This window comes from Molothrus aeneus, chromosome 1, assembly GCF_037042795.1.
Source record: "Molothrus aeneus isolate 106 chromosome 1, BPBGC_Maene_1.0, whole genome shotgun sequence".
NCBI lineage: Eukaryota > Metazoa > Chordata > Aves > Passeriformes > Icteridae > Molothrus > Molothrus aeneus.
Window position 1 is genome coordinate 23,131,996 of NC_089646.1, and position 22,157 is coordinate 23,154,152.

At 37.8% G+C, this 22,157-nt stretch overlaps 1 protein-coding gene across 5 annotated transcripts in view; it reads left to right on the forward strand.

The window, feature by feature from the left end:
• Positions 1–22,157, forward strand: part of CDK14 (cyclin dependent kinase 14) — a 344,883-nt gene that overhangs the window by 144,954 nt on the left and 177,772 nt on the right. For all 5 annotated transcript variants that reach the window (XM_066553161.1, XM_066553153.1, XM_066553178.1 and 2 more), the window contains 2 exons: positions 3,930–3,992; positions 16,492–16,615. In XM_066553161.1, coding sequence (XP_066409258.1) covers positions 3,930–3,992; positions 16,492–16,615 — 187 coding nt within the window. The remainder of the gene's footprint in view (positions 1–3,929; positions 3,993–16,491; positions 16,616–22,157) is intronic.

Here is a 22,157-nt window from a genome sequence, read left to right on the forward strand (position 1 = left end):
AGCTTTTGAGTTCTTCTCTATAGAAACTTGATTTATCTATGCTTATTGTTTTTTGTGTAGCTGTTTTGAGCAGAGGAGTGCTAATTACAATATTTATATATTGTACATATAGGTGTGGGTAAGCTGGTGGAGTGTAAAGAACAGGAACTAATGGGATTTTGAACTTAAACTAAAATAATAAATGTTCTGTCAGCATGGTATTACTTTGGTGATTTGTGTGTGTTGGGGGTTGACAGTATGGCTGATAGAGCTGTTAAAAACTAGCTTGAAGCAGAATTGGTCTAGCCAGGTCCACTTGGGATCAGAATGTGTTCAATTACTTGGAAGTCTCTGTACTCCATCCCCAGTATGCTGCAGCCCTGTGAGGTGGCCTGACCCTCTGAGACAGTGCAGAATGGACTGTAAAGGGTGTATTGGTTGGTCTGTTTCTTCTCTTTGTTTCAATATAGTTTTATGTTATTGCCAATATGTAATTGTATCTTGAATTTTCCTTTAGGGTATCTATTTTATTAGATCAGGGTGGTGACTGCAGCAAAGACTCCAGTGTCAGAGTATGGCAGGCTGTATTGGCAGCCACTCTTCCACTTGGGAAAACACATTGTTTTCCACCTTCAAAACAGCATGAAGAAAAAGACTCCATCTATATAGTATAAATTTCATGGAATACATTAAAAAAATGCTTTCATCCAGCTTGGTCTCTTGTTTTTTTTTTTTTTTTTCTAATGCTTTCCTAAACTTGTATTCGTGTTGTCTCCTTCAATGTCAGTTGTGCACACGAGCACTGGAGCAGACACTTTGGCTGCCAAAAGGGAAAACAGGTTTAGAAAGAGCTGTCTCTGCAGCACTGTCAGTTTTCCTAGCTGTACTAATGTTTAATTCAATGTGCATTCAGTCCCTACCTTGGGAAAGAGGAGCAGCTGAGGCTGTCTTTGCTTTGCTGCCACCTTCTTTTTTTTAAAGTGGGGAGCAATGTACTCTAACATTATAAGCTGCTTCCACAGTTCTTCCCATAATGTTTTGTTACATGTATGAGGAAGCCTCTTACTTTTATGAAAGCAAATTGTAGAAAGATTTGAACAGAAAATATATTCAATTTCTCTTCCCCATCTGAATGAAGGTTTGCTACAGATTCCTGTAGTGTGTGTGTAGGGAAAAAAAATAAATGCCAAAAGACTGCAGCACAATTGACTCTGTAAGGTTTCCAGGATTCTGAGGAAATTGCTGCTTACACTGACTTTCAGGTAGACGTGTTCAATCAGTTTTTGTAGGTTTTGGTGGTTAAACTGATGGCAGAAGGTTATATCAGGATCCCAGTTGTTTTCATCCTTGGGGTAGGAAGAATAAGCTAATGATGGATAACACAAACATGATGATCATTGATGTTTCTGTATGGAGAAAATGCATCCAAATAGTAACTGAAACATAAGCATAAGAAAATGAGGTTATCCTCACCATTTGTTACAAATATATATAGGAAATAAAAAATATGAGTTATTGCTATTCCTATAGTTGTGGCTCTGAATAAGATGAAAAGCTTTTGGTGAATAAAAACGTGCAGTTAGTGTGGGTGGACAGGTGGGGCTTCAGGAAGGGGACCTTCAGAAGGGACATTGGGTTTGTGTTTCTCTGATCTGGTTTCTGTCAGCTGACTGGTTGCAAATTGTAGAAATCAACAGAAGGTGGAGGAGGCAATAAACCTCACACCTACCAGGTTATCTGTTCACAAAGGCTGAAAGATTGAACTGAGGGCAAATAATAATTCCTTGAGCCAGCCTGTGTGAGGGAGTGTGCTGTGCTCAGGGACCACGATGGCTGTGAGGATGGGACAGTGCTTCCCTGGCCACCCTAATGGGATTTCTAAAGTGATATTTCAGGCTTTTCCTCAAACATCTGTTGAGCACTGCAGGTGCTAGCACTATTCAAACACTGGCATGTCTCATGAATAACAGATAGCCATTAAAATGAGTGGATTCCCACAAATTTCTTGTTTGAAACCAGTCAATACCTGTAGTAATGGTGTTTCAGCTGATATTAAGGCAGATTCTTGTTCTGGGATTAGTACTCAGAACATGTTAGTTTATTAAAACAAATGACAAGGTTAGCTGATGACTTTAAGTATGTTTTCTTGGTGTTCATACAGTAAACAAAACAAAAATGTGTAATGTGGTGATGTGTACTGAAGGTTGGCTGGTCCATGGTTTATTGATGCAGTCCCAGAAAGCTTCATTACCACCACAGTCAGTTAAAACACAGAAGATAAAATAGTGCCAAATACTGTGAATGAAGTAGAGCATGGAAGAGGAGAATGGGAGAATGGAAGAGGAATTTGTACCTTAAGGCTAAAGATTTTACAGAAATGAGGAATAAGTTCCTAAACTTAAGAATCTCTATGCAAAATGTGCTTCTTTGACACTAGCAATTCACTGGTAGAATATTTTTAATTAATCTGAAAATTTTCTTTGTAAATGCATTCACTAATTTGTAGACTGTAAATTGAATAATTGCTGTCTGTATCTTGCATTTTGAAATAATCTCTGTTCTGTTGTATGTAGTGTGGTTTGCCTGTTTGAGCATGCTGTTCATTTTGGGATTCAAGCAATTTCCTGTAGTCAGGACTCTTGCTCTCGTGAAGCCATGTAAGAATTCATGAAAATAGTTGTGCTAATGCAGAGCCTAATAATCCTATGCATCTCCATGTCTTTGCAATGTTAATTCCACATGCACAATGTGTTTTTGTAGTTTGTGATTTCAAAAGCAATTACGTAGGATAGTTGTGGCTAGAAGAAATTTTGTGTCTTGGGTGTGAACTCTGCTATGTATCTGCATAACTCTGCAAAAGAAAGCTAGAGAATACCTCCTGGTTTGGCAAACGTTGCACAGAGACACCATTCTGCTGTGTGGAAGGCAACTTTTGTCCAAAACTCTCACTTTGAAAACTGCCTGTATTTATATGGGCTCTTGTGTATGTGAGGCAGGTATTGCCAAGTAGCTTTTCAAGGAATGTTGGATGATTTTTACCAGATGTGTTCAGAAACCAGATGTGGAAGGCAGATTCCGTCTCTGAGTATTTGCTGGTTAATCAAGTGCATATTTTTGCTTTTTTTTATTCTGAACATAATTCCAGAAGCTGAGTTGTGCAAGCACATTAGAGAAGCAACATGCCATTTGTCTGAAACTCTGCTGCTGAAGTGTAGAAATGTAAGAGAAGAATTCAGAGAAAAGTGTTTCCATAGTAAAAAGGATAAATATTTATTCATTAAAAATAACATGAATCTATGCATTGCAAACCTTCTTTTTTTTTTTTTTTCCTGAAGAGGTTTCTTGGGGTTTTATGTTTGCAGGAAATATAGGTAACTATGAAGTGAAAACTTAGGTTTGAATTTTCCATGATGTTCTTTTCTAAAGTATCTGTATTTAATGGCTGTACATGTCCATAATATGTGCTTCTTTTTGAGTTGGAAAATACCATTCAGTACTCTGATATGCAATGCCTTTCAGCTTTATTTTCTAAACCTTTAACCCATCTTAATCTAGAATCACTATAAAATTAAAGGGCAATGTTATAATGTGAACAAGAGGAATTGAATGTGAGATTCTTCCTTTAGGTTCATCCTCTTCTGTCTAGATATTATCTTTGTGGTGCTGATGCTGTCCTTACAAGTTTTAGAATGGTATTAAAATTCAGGTAATTAATCTACCAAATGCAGGGTGTTAGAAGAAATATTAATTTGCAATTGTTGAATATTCATATCAGTTATCAAGGCTGTTAAATGAAATTAATGTAAAGGTACAAATGTGTGTTGGCACTTGTGTGGCTGAAAAAAAAAATCTTATTTTCCATTTGTTATGTCCACTCCTAAGTAGAGGGGTATTTATTACTGCAGTCATATGGATATTAATATAGTTTTCTCCATCTGACTTTCTTTTAGCACACTGATTTATGTCAGTACATGGACAAACACCCTGGAGGGCTTCATCCAGAGAATGTGAAGGTAAGAGTCAAAAAGAGCACACATTCAAACATCCTGCAAATGCAGTAGCAGTAACTTTGCAAAAAATGTCATGTCAGTTGTTTCACAGAAACTGCTAGCTAAAGGGAAAATGCCTGGCATATTAACTGTACTTTTAAATATTTGTTTTCTTTGAAAATAATTCCAAATTCAAGTATTTGAGCATTCCTGCAGTAGAATTTCTGAGGTTTGTAAAATTGACTCAGAACCAAAATATTTGAATGCTGTGAATGCTGTTAACAGTGTTGGTAATCCCTCCCCTCCATTTAAACATTTGCTCTTAAGACAATACTGCCCTAAAACCCCAGGGTAAACATGCTTTAGGCTGTCAGTGCTAGATCTTCAGTTAGGTAAGTTAGTGTGGGTTCATCAGGTTTGAGGGAACTGTAATTAATTGTATTAGCTGAATGTCCTGCTTTTTTGTATGAACATATAAAATCTTCCTTAATCTTTTTGCACACTTTCTTGGATGAGATCAGCATTTTCATAGCTGATTTCACTTTGGATTTTTTTTTCCTTCTAAGGTAGATACTGAGAATCATCACACAGGAAAGAGAGAGTTTATTAACAGGATTTAATGGAAAGGTAGATGAGTAGAGACTTGATCCAGTTTCTCTTTGGGAAGTCAGCCAAATGATTTTAACATGAAATGGAAGCCCACCAGACATACAGAATATGTTGTGTGTGTATAGATCACTCAGATGATCTTTGTCTTGCACTCGGACATCAGTCCCATTGTTCTACTTTGGAAGTGTTTAACTCTTCACTTGTCATACTGGGAACTTTATTCCAGGATGTAACTAACTGAAATGTAAAAGTTCATGAAAACTGTTTTTTTCTGGAAAAGCCAGAAAGCCTGTTTGGTTAAAAAAAAAAAAAGAAATTTAAAAGGAGTAAAAAGAGGAAGTATTTTTTCTTCTGCAATAGCTGATCATTGTTGCACATCATGTAGCTTCATTAATTTTCTGTGTTCTTTGAATGAAAAGTGGCATCTACAACATATGAATTTCAATAAGAATTACTGCTATCTAAAAAAATAAGGAAAATTCCTCCTGGATATATTTGGGAAAAAAAAGAACCCCAAAACAAACCAATACACTCACAGAAGATGAGTGTAGCACTAAAGGGGGTGAAGTAGGACCTGGTTTTGACCCCTGAAACTTCTGAGCTTTCTTCCCTGCTCAGTTTCCTACATAGAGTTTCAGGTGTTAAATGTGCTTGTTAAACCAGGGGGTTGTGTTTCATTTCCCCACGTGGATACTTTTAACTTCATTTCTCTGAGTTTTGGGATAAATGAAGACTGGCTATTAAGATTCTTTGTGCTGCTTCAGATTTGTAAGTCTTGCTCCAAGGCTGCAGTGCTGTGTACCTCAAGGTCTGATATGCAGTAGTTGTTGTAGCCCTGCTAAAAAAGACATAATAATTCAAATATTTGTACTTTTATATAACCACATTGGTCCCAGTGAGCTTGCCTTTGAGGAGGATGGATATAGACACATTGTTTGACTTGCTGGTACATCACTCCTCTGAATCCTGAGATACCTGTCATTTAAAACAGGAGCCTCAGAGGGAATGGCAGCAGCAGCATTTCCCTTTCAGATTTTGCTGCATGTATTCCTGTGGCTATCTGTACCATTTGTCAGTGCTCAGAAACACCTTTGAAGCTTATAGACACATTAGAAATATTTATTTGAGTAGCTAAGTGTACAATCCTGATGTACTGCTCGTTTAAGTTTTTTAAATTTCCAATGGATTTTTAATAAGAGTGGGAGGTGGCGGGTGGGGGAGAAAAGAAAAAAAACTTGGAAGTTGGAGTAGATGAAACTTCAATCAACAGATGAAACATGAGCAGTCCCATTGAATAATTTACTCTTTTTTTCTCTTAAATAATACTGATGAAAATCAGTGATATATATTTAGAAGTCTCTCTTGCCAGGCCAGCAACAAAGGCTAGTCCTAATCATGCAGTAATTACTAAAACCAGGCATGATGATTTGAGGTCCTACCATTTTAATGAATGAATCAGCCTGCTTGGGAATTTCAGTGCAATACCTGCTCTCAAGGCTGAATTAAAAATAGCCCAAGAAAGTGATTTCTTTGGCTGGGAGGACAGAAACCCAGTCACATATGCTAAAAATTCCCAGACTTTCACCAGCATGCCAAACTAATATCTTGTGCTGCTCTTTTGTTTCAGAGGAAGTAAGATGTTATTTCATAACCATTTCATTTTAATGCTTTGTTGTGCTGTACTCCGTTTGTTGACTCAGGCAGCTGGGGATCTGAGACTTTAACACCTTGTTTTGGTTTTAGCTTCTGGACAAAGTTGTCTGGTTCCACAGCTGATTTCTAAGGGTTAAACTGAGCTATATGAATTAGCCTTCTCTCCCTGCCAGCCTCTTCTTTCTAGAGGTCCTTCAGTAATTTCACTTTTAGTCAGACTTTTGGACCCTGCTTGTTCAGAATCAGTAGTTATGTGATCCCTAAATCCATTTTAAAAGCTTCCATTCAAGCAATTATATTCCAGTAGCAATAAATTAGTCTTGGCTCTCTGGGGCAAGCCATTGATGCTCTCCCAGCATGACAAAAGACCCCCTGCCTTTTAATTTTGTTCTTGAGGGAAGTATTGCCTATTGATGGATATTCCTTTCTGGCTTGTTGCCAGTTATTATAAATACAAACCCACATAAGCACACATCTTTCTTTTTCCAAAGAATATGTACAGTAGTTCCTGTTAAACAGTATTTTATAGGAAGGCAGATGCAAATTACATCTTACCTTCTATAGAATAGCTTCAGCTTACTTATATTTCTGAATTTTCTCTGTATTTGCAAGGTAAAAACAATGCTTGTTCCCTCAGGCTTACTTTTAAATGAAGACTCATAAATAGAATAAAAATCTAAATTACTTTGATGGACACACATATTGTTGTCCCCTCGGGTACTGTGCTTGACATTGCCTTTCTTTGTGGCTTTAAATAGGCTATTTGCTGTCACTTAACTATTTTAAATAAAGACTGAGCAGGATATTGTAAGTATGTGTAAGTATAAAGAAGAATGTCTCAGCTGACAGTTATAGAAGTCCAGGGACAGTACACTTAGGCAAATCAAACAAGTATTAGGTTTAGCATTTTTATTGGTATGTCTGTATTGACACATAATGATTCCAGGATTTTATAATTTGTGGGTGGAGGCGCAAGTCTTACAAATAACATCAGGCTTTAAACCCTTCCAGGAATTTGTGTGTGATGCTGAGATATTGTTTTAAAAATGCCTGGCCCTGGTAATGTTAAACCAGTCATTCTGATAACATAATTGCAGTCAAGTACCTGAAACATTTTCATCAGCTTGAAGGGAAATTGGCATAAAGCAGTTGTTTCAGTCCATATATTCTGCAGACTCCATTAGGTCCAAATATACAATTATTTTCCTCTTTGGCAGCCAACAAACTTGCCTGTCTAGCACTTATATATAACTATGTATTCATATTCTGTGTACAGTGTTAGAGATATTGAGGAAAAGGGTAATCAGTTAATAATTCCCTGCGTAGTACACATGGCCTCATCTTCTCCTGTCTGGTTTAAAAGATGTCTTTCTCAGTTTTTCCACAATTGAAGGCAAGCAATAAATCTTAAATACATGGCCCCACATATAATTATGTTTCTGCTGGAAGCTACAGCTGCAGCCCTGTCCATGACTGGAAATAGGAATTGATTTATATGTGTACTGTGTGGTGCTTGCCAAGCTGCAAAATGTGCTATTGCAAACTGAGGTACAAGATTTGCTCCTGACTCTCCCTGTGCTGTTCCTCCTGGCATAGACTACTGAAATCTGTATTCCTGGCTGTCTTTCCTACAGATGTTGCAGCCTTTAGAGATAGTTCATGCTCAATTGGAACATCTGGATTGCTTCCTACAGCAGGAACTCTAATGGGTCAGAGCAACTAGCTGACCCTATCAGTGATATTTTTTTGTGTTATGATCTTCATTCTGATTTATGTCCCTTTCTAGCTGGTACAGGGCTATTTCCACCAGTCTTTTTTTCTTACTTTCTTGGTTCTTCTGAGCCTTTGTTTGCAGTTGTCCATAAATGGCTCTGGTTTTGTAAATTCATAATTTAAGTGTCTTTTTATTTGTGCATTTCAGCATGTCCTGTGAAAATGTAACTGTTCTTAGCTTCTTCTAATATTTGAAATATCACCTTTATTTTAACTTTGTGTTTTACTCCACATTACTACATTCCAAATAATGCACATAAATTCGTCTTTATGCCTTGATGCATTTATTTTATAATTGAGTTTGTTTACTGTAACTCCTATTACTGGTAGAATAAGTGGAGCAAAGGCTTGCATCTGTCATGCCTGCATTGCTTGTTTGCGTCCCTGCCTTAAAAAAAAACTATTAATGAAAGCTGATTTGCTTCTTAATCAGTGATGCTGCCTTGAGATAGTTGAAGTCTTTTGAGAAAAGCATCCAGAATTTTTTCCCCTCTGCCTTTTTTCTTCTACTTGCAGTGTTAGAGGTGATATCGATTTGCATGAGTATTTGGCAGAAAAAACCCTCATCTCTGGCAATATAAAAAGACACTTGCATCTGACCCACTGTTCCTTAATCCAGGAACGCCAGTCTGAATGACAACAGGTTTTCAAGCGGACAAAAACTGTCCCAGTCTCTTAATTGCTTGCAAAATCTTTTACTCCAGGCAACTTGGAAGCCTCCTGTAGTCTGCCGTGACCAGAGGGGGAAGGAACTTGCAGTTTGTTCTTATTCTATCTGATTTTTCTGCACTGATTTGTTCTTCTCCCTGGGCACCTTTTCTCTTCCTAGGGCCAAAATGTGTTAAGAAGAAATAGGCAAGACCCTCTTGTTGAGCTTTGCATGCAGGCAACAAGAATATTCAGCCTTCTCCCAGGAGCCTTCAAGACTTCATCTCTTACCCATCTCAATTCTGAGCCTTCCTTTCTCCTAGGAAGCAGGGTATAGCAGTCTCCTGGGCATAATGAATGGGTATTTTTGAAGCAAAACCTTAACTAACTAAACCCTACCCCCACCAGAATATTTTAAAATGTGTTTTATCACTGCAATACTGAGTCAGGGCAAAATGAGGATTGGGATTTGGGTACTAAGTTTCCTAGCGCAGCCCAATAATCTCTGTAAAAATATGCTTATGTTTCAGCAAAAAATATAATTAGTTTGTCTAAAAACTATAAAAAGATATTTTAAAAGGAATGTATTAGACATTATAGTAATTATTGACACATAATGGGATGCTGCAACATTTTTCTGTGCTAAATGTTCAAGAAGAGGTCAGTAAACTTTATAGCAACTATATAGGTAAAAAACCCAGATATGATAAAAATAATGTATTTGTTAAATCAAAGGTTTAATGGTCTCCATAAAATTGGAGAATATTTTATATTATTTATATATTTTATTATATATTTTATTTTATAGTATTTTATATATATTTTATTAATATAGTAATATTTTATACTATTTATATTATATCACCCAGTGATATACACTGGGTGTTAAATGATATTATCTGAAATCTCTGGAACTTAGTAATTTATGGTATTCATGTATTCGTTGCTGCACTGTAGTACTGTGAGCATTGTCCTTAACTAATGGTTGCAGTTGTTAAAGTTGAATCTGTTTTTGTCAGATGAGTAATTTTGGCATTTAATAACTAATGTGAAAATTAATAATCTGAGTCAAAGCCATAGGGTAGTTGTCATCTGATGTCTTCTGTAAGCATTAATATTTATCACTGAACTGATTACAGCTTTAGGATGGTCTGAAGCACAAAGGGCAGGGAAGCATTCAGAACATGCAAGGATTGGGCAGCTCCTGTGTCGTATCCATATGAGGTTTACTGCACTTAGGTGAAGCTGCCTGAACTTTGGCAGTAGCAGAATGTTGCACACTGCCTCTTGTTAAGCAGTAGCTGCATTTATTAATAGTAAGATACAAACCCATGTGCTTGTTAGAAAAGCATAATACCTGAAAAGTAGGATAAAAAAATACTTTAGGCTTTACGTTGCAGTTGTGCTAACAATGTAGGCTTCCCCAGCATATTTTTCTTTCTATTGGGTGATTGTATCAACATCTGTGGCATGGACAGGAGGTTTGTGCTCCCCCTTTTCTGTGGGGAGACATTTGTTGGATTGCATGGGCAGTCCTGCATCCCCATGTGGCAGAGACATGTTACATGATGTAGGGGAAGCTGTGGTGTGTGAGCACCTGTGTGTAACTAGAGGTGTCCAACCAGGAGGTTGAGTGCCATAGAAGTAGGTGCACAGGAAGTAGACAATGAAACTGTGGTAGTAGATCCAGCTGTGATAAATTTTCATGTCACTGACTCACTGGGGTTTGAAGAAAACAGTCTTTGACTTTTAGGTGAAAACCTGCTGTGGTAGTCCTTTTAAATTTATCTATTGTTACTGGAAGCAAATCGAAACTAATGGCATGCTTTTGAAATCTCTCTCCTACTCACTAAAATTGGTCATGCTGCTGATGTGAAGTTGAATTAAAAGTGTATTTCAGCAGATATGTTAAGTAAGAAGTGATGCTGTTTAATGTGGTTGAGAAGGTGCTATTTTTCATTCCTCATTCAGTGAATAAGCAGGTGTGCAGCAGACAGAATAATGTTATGCCAAATTAAGGTCGTCTTTTACACATGGCATTGAAAATTGATTATTTAAATTAGACTTTTTTGTTATCAGACATTAAATATAGCATCAGCATTTCACTCTACTTCATGTCAGTCTTGTCACTTAATGGTTTGATAATATGCACAACTGTGAATGGTTAATGCAGAAACTTCATTAGCATGTTAAAATTCATGCTAGAAGAATGTCACTTTCATAAGTGCACTTGTAATTTATTGTCTCTATGGTCTTCATGATTCACATAGGGCAAGAACACATGTATATTGTAGGGAGAACATGTCAAGATTCTTAAAATCGGTGAGGCAACAATTGCCGCTGTGACCTACTTCAGCATGGAAGTGTGCTGATGAAAGGTAAAAAAGGAGATTGAATTGAATTTATTTTTGCTTTTGCCATTCAGAAGTAAAAACCTGAGTCTTCCACTTACTGAACCTTAGCAGATGACTACAGCTGATCATAAGGGAGTGTCTTTATACTCAGTTAATTAAGCACACCTTCTTCATTGCAAATGACTGTAGTAGTACCCAGAGGGGACAAAAAATGATTAAAACAGCATCAAAGAGAATGGGAGTTAGCAAATTAACACACCCCAATCTCTTTCCTTTGCAGTTCTACTGGAAATAAGTGGGAAAATCTATATATACACATTTTTAAAGCAATGATGCAATGAACATTTCCAGTGGCTGTATCATATGTATTTCTGTGTGACATTGCCTTAGTAAGACTCTAGACTCTTGTGTAAGGAATGCAGGAGCAAGTTAGAAGCCTTTATAAAAACACTGGATTGAAGTGGATTGTTTTAAAATTCTTTTGGAGGGAACTCAGTTGATTCCAGGGAAGGCAAATAGGAGGAACCTTTTTGTGAGATAAATCTTATTATGATCCTGAAAATCCTGCAGAATCAATTACCTAATAATTTTTATTCAGATTTTCCTTATTCATACAGATGCAAATTTGTCTCAAGTCAGTACTTTCTTCCTGGAACTTCTTCTGACAATTTAAGCAACAGAGTCTACAAAACTTTGACCTAAAAAGTGCAGTATTTCACTGGGTATTAGTTAGAAGTGAAAACTGGATTTTATCTTGTGGTTATTATCCTGGTTTAGAAGAGGGAAATGAATAGCAAACCAAGAGTGATAAAAAAGATTGTGCTTGATGAGGTTTTGACATGCCAGCAGAAGTCAGAGGGACATTTCTCATTGCTTCTGTGATAGTACATATTACCAGGTAGTTTTTTCTAGTATAATGATTTAAAACAAGTAGTTCTAAGATTCCTGAACAGTTTAGTGAACCCAAATGGAACTGAATAATGTGTTTGGTTCTGTTTATTTCCAAGGCTGTGAGATGGCACTGTAGTGATTTGTTACCTCCTTTTGCCATTTTAATTAGCCAATAATGTACAGAAGCCTGTACTGTCCTCTGGATGATAGGGAGAACTTCATTGGTTGCAAGCATGAGATACAATGTCCCAAGTTTAGTTTCTTTTACTGATATTTTTAGATTTGATGGCCTAATAAGACTAAATATGATTTTATTGATGCTGAATACACACTTGGGAATTCAGATGACTGTGTGATATCCAGGCTGTGTGCTTTGATATGTAGGGCAAGCAGGAACATTTGTGTAATCAGTGTTGGGTGATAATAAAGCCTGTGTGGTATTGTGTATTATTTTTCAAAAGTAGCTATACTAATAGAGCAGTACGAGCTTGCTAAAGGAAAGATATTAATTCAGGTTTAATTTCAGCTTTCTTCTGAAATCATGTTAACTCCTGTTCCAGATAATCTCAGCCTTTTTGCAGAGTTTTGCTGCCAAGAGAGCAGAACCAAGAGTTTTGTGCATCTTCTGTAAGATAAAAAGTTCTTTGTAGCTTTCTAGTTCTGTGTAGTTTTCTACTTCTGTATCCAGGGCCAGGTCCTCTATTCCCAAAATGCAACATGAATTAAGGGAGCTCAAATGAAGAAAATAGTTTAGAACTCCCTCTTTGCCATTACGGAAAGTCTTAAAAAAGGCCCCCACAGGCATCGTTATTCTGTCCTTTTGGCAAGCAACCTTTCTTCATTGGGGTCCTCAGTGCCTCAGCAGAGTCTGTGTGGAAATGGTACATTTTCCAGAGAATCTCCCTAGGCATGTTGTGAATTTCTGCTTTTCTCTTACCCCAGTATCCTTTGCCGGAAACTCTACCATATCTGGTAATGGAGGGCAACTGTGTGGAGTCATCTGAGTACTTTACACAGATCACTTGTACACGAGTGTTCCCCTTCAGCCATAGACTGGAAAGAGCTTTCTGAACCTAAGTCAGTCAGTGTCAGCTACTCTCAATCCCACCCTTTAGATGTGTTTTGCATCGCCTGTGTCAGTGTCTAACTCACAAGCTTGTTCAGAGGCCACCAGACAGTGAAGCATTCTGCAGCACGTGGGCCACCGGGCAGCCATTGCATGTCTGCATGTAAGGCTCTAGGTTGTACACTCAGCCAGACTCATTAGAACACCAGGAAAGCTGGGCTCTTCATCCACATAGCTACGAGTCTCAGAAAATGTTGTATTCTAAAACTACTGCGGGCATTTGGTCAAATGTTGCATATAGCTCAAATGGTTATCCAGGCATTACACTTGAAGGACTGTGTAGGTGCTAGCTCACCCCTTTGAGGGCTTTCTCTTGTATGTTTTAAGAACTGCTAATGTTCTTTTAATATCACAGTCCATAAACCCTGAATTAGCTTTGACCTGCATGCATTTTTCTTGCTGACAATGAAAAGTCTTCGTTAAAATATGCTGCTCATTAAAGTGAGAGCTGCATAACAGTCTGGGAAAAGAGGTATTTTTTTCATGACTGAAAGAAATAAGCAAGTCTTGAAGCCACAAATGTTAAGGTTTTTTTGTCTGAATGTAGTGTTGGGCTTCCTAATATTAAGCTTTGCTGAAAACATGACTTCTAGGGACAAATCCCTGTCCTGTGTTCTGTCTTCTTCAAACACAATGACCTTTGGCATTTTATGAGCCTAATTTTATTATCAAAACCTTTGTTCCTACTAATAAACTAGAAACTGTACACAAATGATGTCTTAGTGAATGATGTCTTAGTTTATTTATTACAGGTTATTCAATACCTATACAGCCTTGTATGACCATGCAAATACTAAAATTACCAACATAAAAGGTAACGAGCTGTAAATCTGTCTTGATTTTACCATCCTGACCAACCTGTTGAAATACATGGTGAATTTGCCATTGACTGCAGCTGCCATCCTGGGGCCTTGGGAAGTGGCAGTTCCATTGCTTGTTTAAAACCCCTGAAAAAAACCCCTAGGCTGAGGTTTCATGGTGATTGGAATAGAGTGAGGTGGTGGAAGGATCAAGATGAGAGTATGACCATAAGACGTATGTAGATTTCAGGCTGGGTATATGGGTAAGGATTGACAGTTCCTCATCTAGGATTCATTTTTGTCCTTGTGAAGTTAATGCAGACAATCTGGAAAGAAAATGGGTTTCTTAGAGAAGGCTTTCCTCAAGATCAGGGGTATGAACTTGACTGTGAGAGGGCAGAAGTACTTTGTGAGGAAGCAGAAACTTTTTTTCAATTCATCTTTTCCTTTTGTGGGCTGGGAAACTATTGGAAATGGAGAGGCCTCCCTTGGTGTTTTCTCATCCCAAAAAATCTCAAAGGGCCAGTGGTTTGCAGAATGCTTTGCTGCCAGATTGTAGGCTTGTGTTCGCGTAAATCTTTTCACATTTAAATTATAAAAACAAAGGGGAAGAGAAAAAGAGAAAGCAAAAGAACAATATTTGAGTTTACCCTGTAATGAATTCAGGAAGTTTTTTTTTCCCTTCTCTTCCATGAGCTTCCTCCAAGGAGGTGTGAGTGAATTAATTAACTTTTGGAGAAGGTACTTAATGAGTACAGCATGTCTACAAGTTTGGAATAAAACTACATTCCAAAGCTGTCCTCAAGAGCAGATGTTTATTCCATTTAGCTGTGAAGTGTTGGGCATTTTTTTTAGCACATTATGTCAAATCACTTGACTCTTTTCACTAAAGCCAAGTGAAAGACATTAATAAATATATTTTGAGTTATTATAAAGATTACAGTGCTGTAAGCTACCATGATAATTGAAATTTCTTTGCATATTTAAAAATAATGTTTGAAGTTAAATGCTATTGATTTATCCTGGCAAACTGGTTATTTTGCCCATCTTTTTATTTTAAAAAAATGTATTATTTTGAAGTAATTTAATAGAATTAAATTGATATTTTCAGGCTGTAATGAAAACTATTCTGCTTCTTGCTCTTATTAAAATAGTTTTTATGTACTATGAATTCCACTTTAACCACAATTCAAAAAGGAATGTGCATGTTACTTATGACTTTCCTGCTATTCTTTGTTCCTGTACTTTGCTCTTAGGTTTCCTCAGCACACTGTTAGACTCTACCCTGGCAAGAAGGTGATTGATATGGCTCTTTGTGCCCTGGCTAAATAGCTAAACATAGAGTGCATTGTGTCGGCACTCAGGGAAAAAAATGAAATGCAATTAAATTCATTTCACCTTCAGTAACATGACATTTCTGTTTCTTTCATGTCAGCCTTTATTCTCTTCTATAATCAGATTTTGTAACCCTTTTTATAATGTCTCTTCACTTCAGTAATCACTGAATAGGATGCTTGTTTTGCAAGTTAATTAGAAATTCTCGTGTGCCCGAGTTGACTTTTTCCCAATCTTTGGGGTGGTTTCCACATCTTCCTAGAGAGCACATTTCACTGTCCTTTGAGCTGTGAGGCACAGTGTCCATACCTGCTCTTGAATTCTCCATGTTTAGCTTTGTGTTCACATCTAGAAACTGAAGTATTTCTTAAAACATATCAGGAAAAAGGAAGGGTCCCTGCATTGGGATAGGTTCTTCATAACTGCAAAGAAAACTCCTGGGAGTTGATTCACCCTTTGTGTTGACAAAACCCATGACAGGTTACACAGCCCTTTCCAGCAAGTGTCTGAAAGGATGCAGGAGAATGATGCTTGCAGGAGATGGAAAGGGGAGGACAAAAGATCCTCTTCATCCAGCTCTTTGTTCATAATTGTAAATTACAGAATACACAATAGTAATGCTTAGATTTAGGAGTAAGCATTTATAGAATCCAGGGAAGGACTCTAAGAAACTAGGAGATGGTGAGTTAAGTTTCTATCTAAAATTACCTTAAAGACTATTGCAAGTAGATTTCAAAAGTCATCTTTAGGTTCAGTGAGAGTTATTATTTCCTAATGAAAAATACATAAGAAACTCCCATTAAAATAGACTTTGAGGGATAAAATCTATTTTACTTGCAGATTTCCTTGGGTACACAGGCATTATTGTTATACTATTAATTTCTTCTTTGTTTTAGCTTCAGTGTTCCATCCCCCAGCCTTATCTCCCCATCCCTATCCACCCTGTACTGTTGTTGCCTATAATTAGTGAAGATACACATCTGTCTTCAGGCTACAACCTAATCTCTAAGGCCATATGGGTAAATGGAATATAATTATAATTTGGTAGAAACCAAGCCTTCTGCACATGGGTGTATTGCTCTCATTCTTTTTAAAGCAGTCAAATTGAATCTATGACATAGTAGGGCTTGGAGGCTGGGTTTAGTCCTTGCAAAGTAAGTATATTTCAGATGGAAATTTCATTGTGTTAAATTTGGGTGGGAATTAGCCAGTTTGGGAGGAATTCTGACACAATGTTACCGCAATGTGCAAGCACCCTGCATATCATGAAGAAATCACCTGTGGTTATATGCAAAATATTAACAGAGGTCATTTTTTGTCCCCCTCTTTTTCAGTTATTTTTATTTCAGTTGCTGCGAGGACTGTCTTACATCCACCAGCGTTACATTTTGCACAGGGACCTGAAACCACAGAACCTTCTGATCAGTGACACGGGGGAGTTAAAGCTGGCAGACTTTGGTAGGCAAGCAGTTAATTACAAGTATCTTATAATGTTGTAGGAATGTCAGACAGATGGTTCCATTGATTTCTCTTTCCTGCCACCCTATTCCTTAGACACACCTTCTTCATTGTAGATAATTGCACATTTTTCTCTTGAGTGAAGAAATTGATTATGGTCAACAAAATGCTTGATTAAAAGGGAGCAAGTGAAAAACAAATACCTACTCCAGTTCTCTCAAGGAAGATAATGCTGAAAGTATTTCCATTTTATTTACCATGAGACCTCTGAATTAGAATTAAAAATCTTCAAAAAAAACCCAAAAAGGTAGAGAGAGACCTCAGGAAATAGAAACTGTATGAAAAGCACAATCACTTTATGGAAGCAGCTCTAGGGTTGTGGAGGTCTGGATTAACTTTCATTAAATGGGCATTGAAAGACACTGAAGGACACAAATGTTCCTTCTGTAGAATAAAGGACACTAGGATCACCTAGATTGCTTTCAGTATCCATTAGTTCTTTCTGGGGAAGCCTTACATGGAATATAAAGTCAGGATAAATTATCCACTGAAATCTTAGCCTTTGGCCTATTTTTAAATTTTTAAGCCATTTTCTAGTGGCTACACCAAGGCAAGTACTCCTTCCTCTGAAAACCATTGTGAATGCAGATGTGGAAAATGGCAATATTTCTCTTTTGTGATTTTCACAAAAGGTTGTAGGAATTTCTTTCTTTCCTGTAGGTCAGCTTCTCAGTTACTGATTCCAGCAGTACTTTTGAAGTAAGTGAAAATGTGACCTATTGGCTTTTAGAAATGTCTTTTATTTTATGACTGCTATCCACATCATGCTTCACATTTCATGCAGCAGCAGTAATGAGGAAGCCTTGTGTGCTAATTGGCAATTTCACTGTTAATGTAGTCGTGAAGTTTTGTCTTTTTATTAGCGTTACTGCAATTAACAGCTCAGTGTGTATTTGCTATGCTGGAGAAGGGAACAGGACTTAAGGTGGACACAACCCACAAGGACTTGGTTGGCCTTTGAATTGTAGGGCAATTATAGAAATAGTATTAGAAGCACTTGTCTCCTGGTTTACATATGATTCTTTGCTGTCATTTTTCAAAACTTGCTGTTTTTTGAAATAAATGCTTAAAAACCCCATTCCTGCATGTTGCATTTTATTATGAGGTTTCATACCTTAAGGATATGAAAAAGGTGCATCATTCAGTGTTCTTGCAGTGAAATATGAGTTAACCCTCTGTTGAAGGTGTTGTGCTGTTTAATAGTTGTGTTGTATAATTTATATGCAGAGAACCCTATGAACTAATCTGACTTCCACGTATCCCCATATTATAAATTTTTCGAGAGGTTGTAAAAATGGTTCTCTAGATTTGGTGGATGCTGGAAACCATAAAAGATCTCACAAATTCTTTTGTATGTAAATGCTTCCTACAGTGTGGGACTGGGTTGCTGAAGCTCTATGGCTTGTGTGGCTGGGGAGAGGGAGCCTGCAAACTATTTTCTGTGTTTTTAAGAAAAAAGAAAACAACCTGCCTTTTACCAGCACTATTAAATGCATTGCTGGAGGTGTGAACCAATTAATGAAAAGTCCAACTCAGACACGAGTTGACTCTGGTTGTGTTGCCTGGTGCTGCCAGAGAGCAGAGAACAAGGTGGGATGATGGTTTGTGCCTTGCTGTAGTAGGAAATATAATTATCTATCACTTCTAATGAAATTGTTGCCTCATTGTAGCACCAGGCTAAATAGCCCAGTGACGACATGAAAGGCAGGATTTTCACAGCTCTGCGTAGGCAGGAGTTTAAGGTTGACCATTGTGCATGGTTTTGCTAGAGGAACTAGAAATGTATAAGTACAACCAGAAAGAAATACACAGTGGTAGAGATATGAATATATAATATTGTGCAGAAGATATTTTTTCCCTGTTAAGTTTGCCTTGATATAACAGAAACATCTGTGTAATCTAATCTTATACAGGGACAGAAGATTATATATCTCCTTTTTTGTTTAAAGCTAGATTTTCTTTCATGGCTCATGACCTCATAAAACTGAAAACCAGATGGGTTAAATTTCTCTTCTGAGAACCAAGATGAAAAATTAGAAGTGTTGAGGTTCAAGTCTGAAAGGTCATGACCCCTTTCACTGGGATCATGAGAAATGAGAGCACACCTGGGTGCTGTGTGCCCCTGTGCATATTTACTATTTAAATGCTGTATTATTATAGCCCATCTCCCACCTTCCTGGTATGAAGGACTCTTCTTAAGCAAGATGTAAAGTACAGTCCTGTTTCTCTTTATGTTTTTCGCCCACAAATGACTGATTTGCAATAATGTGCTTGGAAAGGAAGTCAGTTTAGATTGTATACTTGATTAATTATGTGAGGAGCAGTGTGAAAATTAGAAAGATGGTTGCTCTTCTTTCAAATGCACTCCAGGCACGAGAGAACCTATCAAGAAATCAGTGTCTGTTAGAGATAGGATTGACTTTGCTAGCATAATAAATACAAAATCCTAGAGCAAAGGCCTTTTAGTCTCTAAGGACAAGACCTTCAGATTTTGGCTTCATAAGTTTACCAAAAATATCAGCGTCATGTCTGAAGTTTTTCATTTGGCATCAGGCTTATTTAATCCCTTCACTGTAGGATATCAAATACTTAAAAGCAGGCTAGTGGATCATAGTTCTTGAATAAACAAGGTAAAAGAAAGGCTATTCATGTCTGCCAGTGCCTTGCACTGCGGCTGAAAACTGCAGAATCTGTGAAAAACTGTGGGCATGTGTTTTTCTATAGCAGGGCTCCCAGACACACATACTTCACTGTGTGGGAGTGTCTTTGTTCAGATGAACAGCAGTTTGCTTTTCTGTTCATTGTGCTCTAGCTGCTAGGAAATGAACATTTCTGAGAAGACTCAGTGGTCAAATGAAAAGGGAGAACAGAAAAGAGAGGCTTTATCAAATTAAAAATGGATGAGCTATAAAAAATGGCTTTATTGAGAAGATATAATAGGGGAGACTACATCACGAGTAATTGTTGCTGTGAAAAATAGTCCTGGAACATCATACCTGTGTTCTTTTTGAAATCTAATTAAGATTCCAGAGGAAAGTCAAGTATATTAGGAATTCTTATGGAATGAAGTGCAAGAATTATTCTTGATCCTATGGTGTGAATTTGGCTGTCTATGAGTTTATTTCCCCTCCTGTCTGAAGTAGAAATACAGTATTTTAAACCTGTAATGAGTAATGCTATAAGAAATTTGTCTGAGCCTTGAACAGAAAGACTCATAATCTTCAGGGGCACCACCCCCTGAGCTGGTAGGCATGGACAGGGAGCAGAACAGAGCCCCTGCAATCCAGGAGGAAGTAGTTAGTGACCTCCTGTGCCATTCAGACCCTCACAAGTCTATGGGTCCAGATGGGATTCATGTAAGGGCATTGAAGGGGCTGGCAGAAGAGCTCATCAAGCTACTCTCCATAATTTATCTTTGCTCCTGGTTAACTAATGAGGTCCCAGATGGTTGGAGGTTAGCAAATGTGAAACCCATCTACAGGAAGGGTTGGAAGAAGGATCTGGGGAACTACAGGCCTGTCAGTCTGACCTCAGGAAGGGGGCTGTAAGCATCAGAGTCCAACTCCTGGCCCTGCCCAGGACAAACCCAAGAATCACACCATGAGTGTACTGGGAAAGCCAACTGATGTCATTGTCAGGCTGCTCTCTGTGATCTTTGACAGACTGTAGATAGAGGGAGGTTCCCAATAAAAGATTGTTTTATCCATTTGCAAGGACAAGAAGGAAGGTCTGGAGTACTGCAGCTTGGTCAACCACTATCCCATAGGAAATAATGGAATGAGGCTTCTTGTGTGTGAAGAAAATGTTTGCCAGTTTTAGTCAAGGTAAATCATGTTAGATCCATGGGATTGCCTTCTGTAATGGAATGAGGAGCTCTGCAGTCTCCCAGTGCCTTAAGAGCTGGTTACCAAGAGCATGGTGGTGGTCTTGAGTGCACAGTGAGAGGATGAGGGATAATGGTCATAAGCTGAAACAAACTGGCTATAAGGAAAGAAATGTTTGGTATGAAAGTACTTCAGCACTGGAGCAGCCCAGAGATGTTATGAAATCTCTGTTTGCTTCCCTTACTGGACTAAGCCTTGAGTAATCTGGCAGATTGAACTAGGCAAATTTTCCTTCTTGTGTGGTTCTGTGACTCACTAAATATCTTGCTTGTTTTGTTTTGTTTCTTAATGATTGGAGATTGGTATTTAGTTATTGTATATGCTGATATAAATCAAGATGGCTAATCAATTATGTTTGCATTCAGATTATCATACTTGATAAACTCCAGCACCAAGTCCCTAAATAGCTGACAATACTCAGGTGGGAGGTGAGTCCCACCTTCTGTGTGGGACTTTCCAGGAAGGATTTACTCTTTTCCTGCCTTGTTTCATATTCTCTGAAAAGAGCCTCTAGAAACTGATATTCTGACACCTCCAAGAACAATGTGGACCTTTATTCTGATCCTAGCACAGTTACTCTTACATATTCTTTAGTTAAAATAGTCTTTTGCTTTCTGGGTTGAAAAATACATGTTATACTTGTTATTAGATATTTTCTGATAAAAGATTTACATAGCTTTGAGGTGACATCACATCAATGCACTCAGAATATCATCAGGTCATGTGTGTCAAGAACAAAACATTTAGACTTGACTAGCATGTGACACAGTAAAAGCACTTCTGAGGCTGTGAGAGAAAGTGGCCAAGTGACTCGTAGGGCCCTTGGCCTGATTCCACTCTGAGATAACCAACCTGCTGCTGGGGTTTGCTTCTCAGAGAATTTCTCATTTGCGAATCTTCCTGCAGCTGCCTTTCCCTGTCATCTCTTCTGTTAGACCTGCAACAGAAGTAAGCTGCTTGAAGTGGGTGAACGTGAAGTTTGAAGACCTGTTTGGTCTCTGTTTGGGATTGTGCAGTTATTGTAAGTGCAAGGCCCTTCTGTGTAATCACATCTTTTAATTAGATGTCATTCTTTTTAGTATGTATGCTGCCTTTCTCTCTGTGCTGTGGCTCTAAGACAGGGTGTGTAAACTATGCAGGCACCTGCCTAGCTTAGGTAGATATACAGAGCAGGCACACAAGTGCAAAATACAATTTCAAAGTATGGAACAACAGGTTTAGAAGTATTGCTAGCTTGAGTATATTTGAAAGGATAGGCAAACTTTATTATTGATAATTTTCTAAATTGAAAAAATTAGAAAATATTTGAATAGATGCTTCCCCTCCCTGCCCCATTTTTAGGTAATTTTAGTAGTTTTAAACAATCTTCAAACTACAGTAACACTACCAACAAATTCCAGTGTTGCATGGTGAGTTGACAAGAAGCATCAGGAACTTAGTGCTTTAATGCTTGTTTCTGTAGTATGAGAGTTGCTCTTTCTCATCTGTGGGAATGGGCTTTGGAGTGGAAAAACAGCATGACATCTTCATGATAATGTCTTTTATTTAGTCTCTCAAATAACACTACCCCTGAAGCTTTTCCCAACTACTTTTTGTTG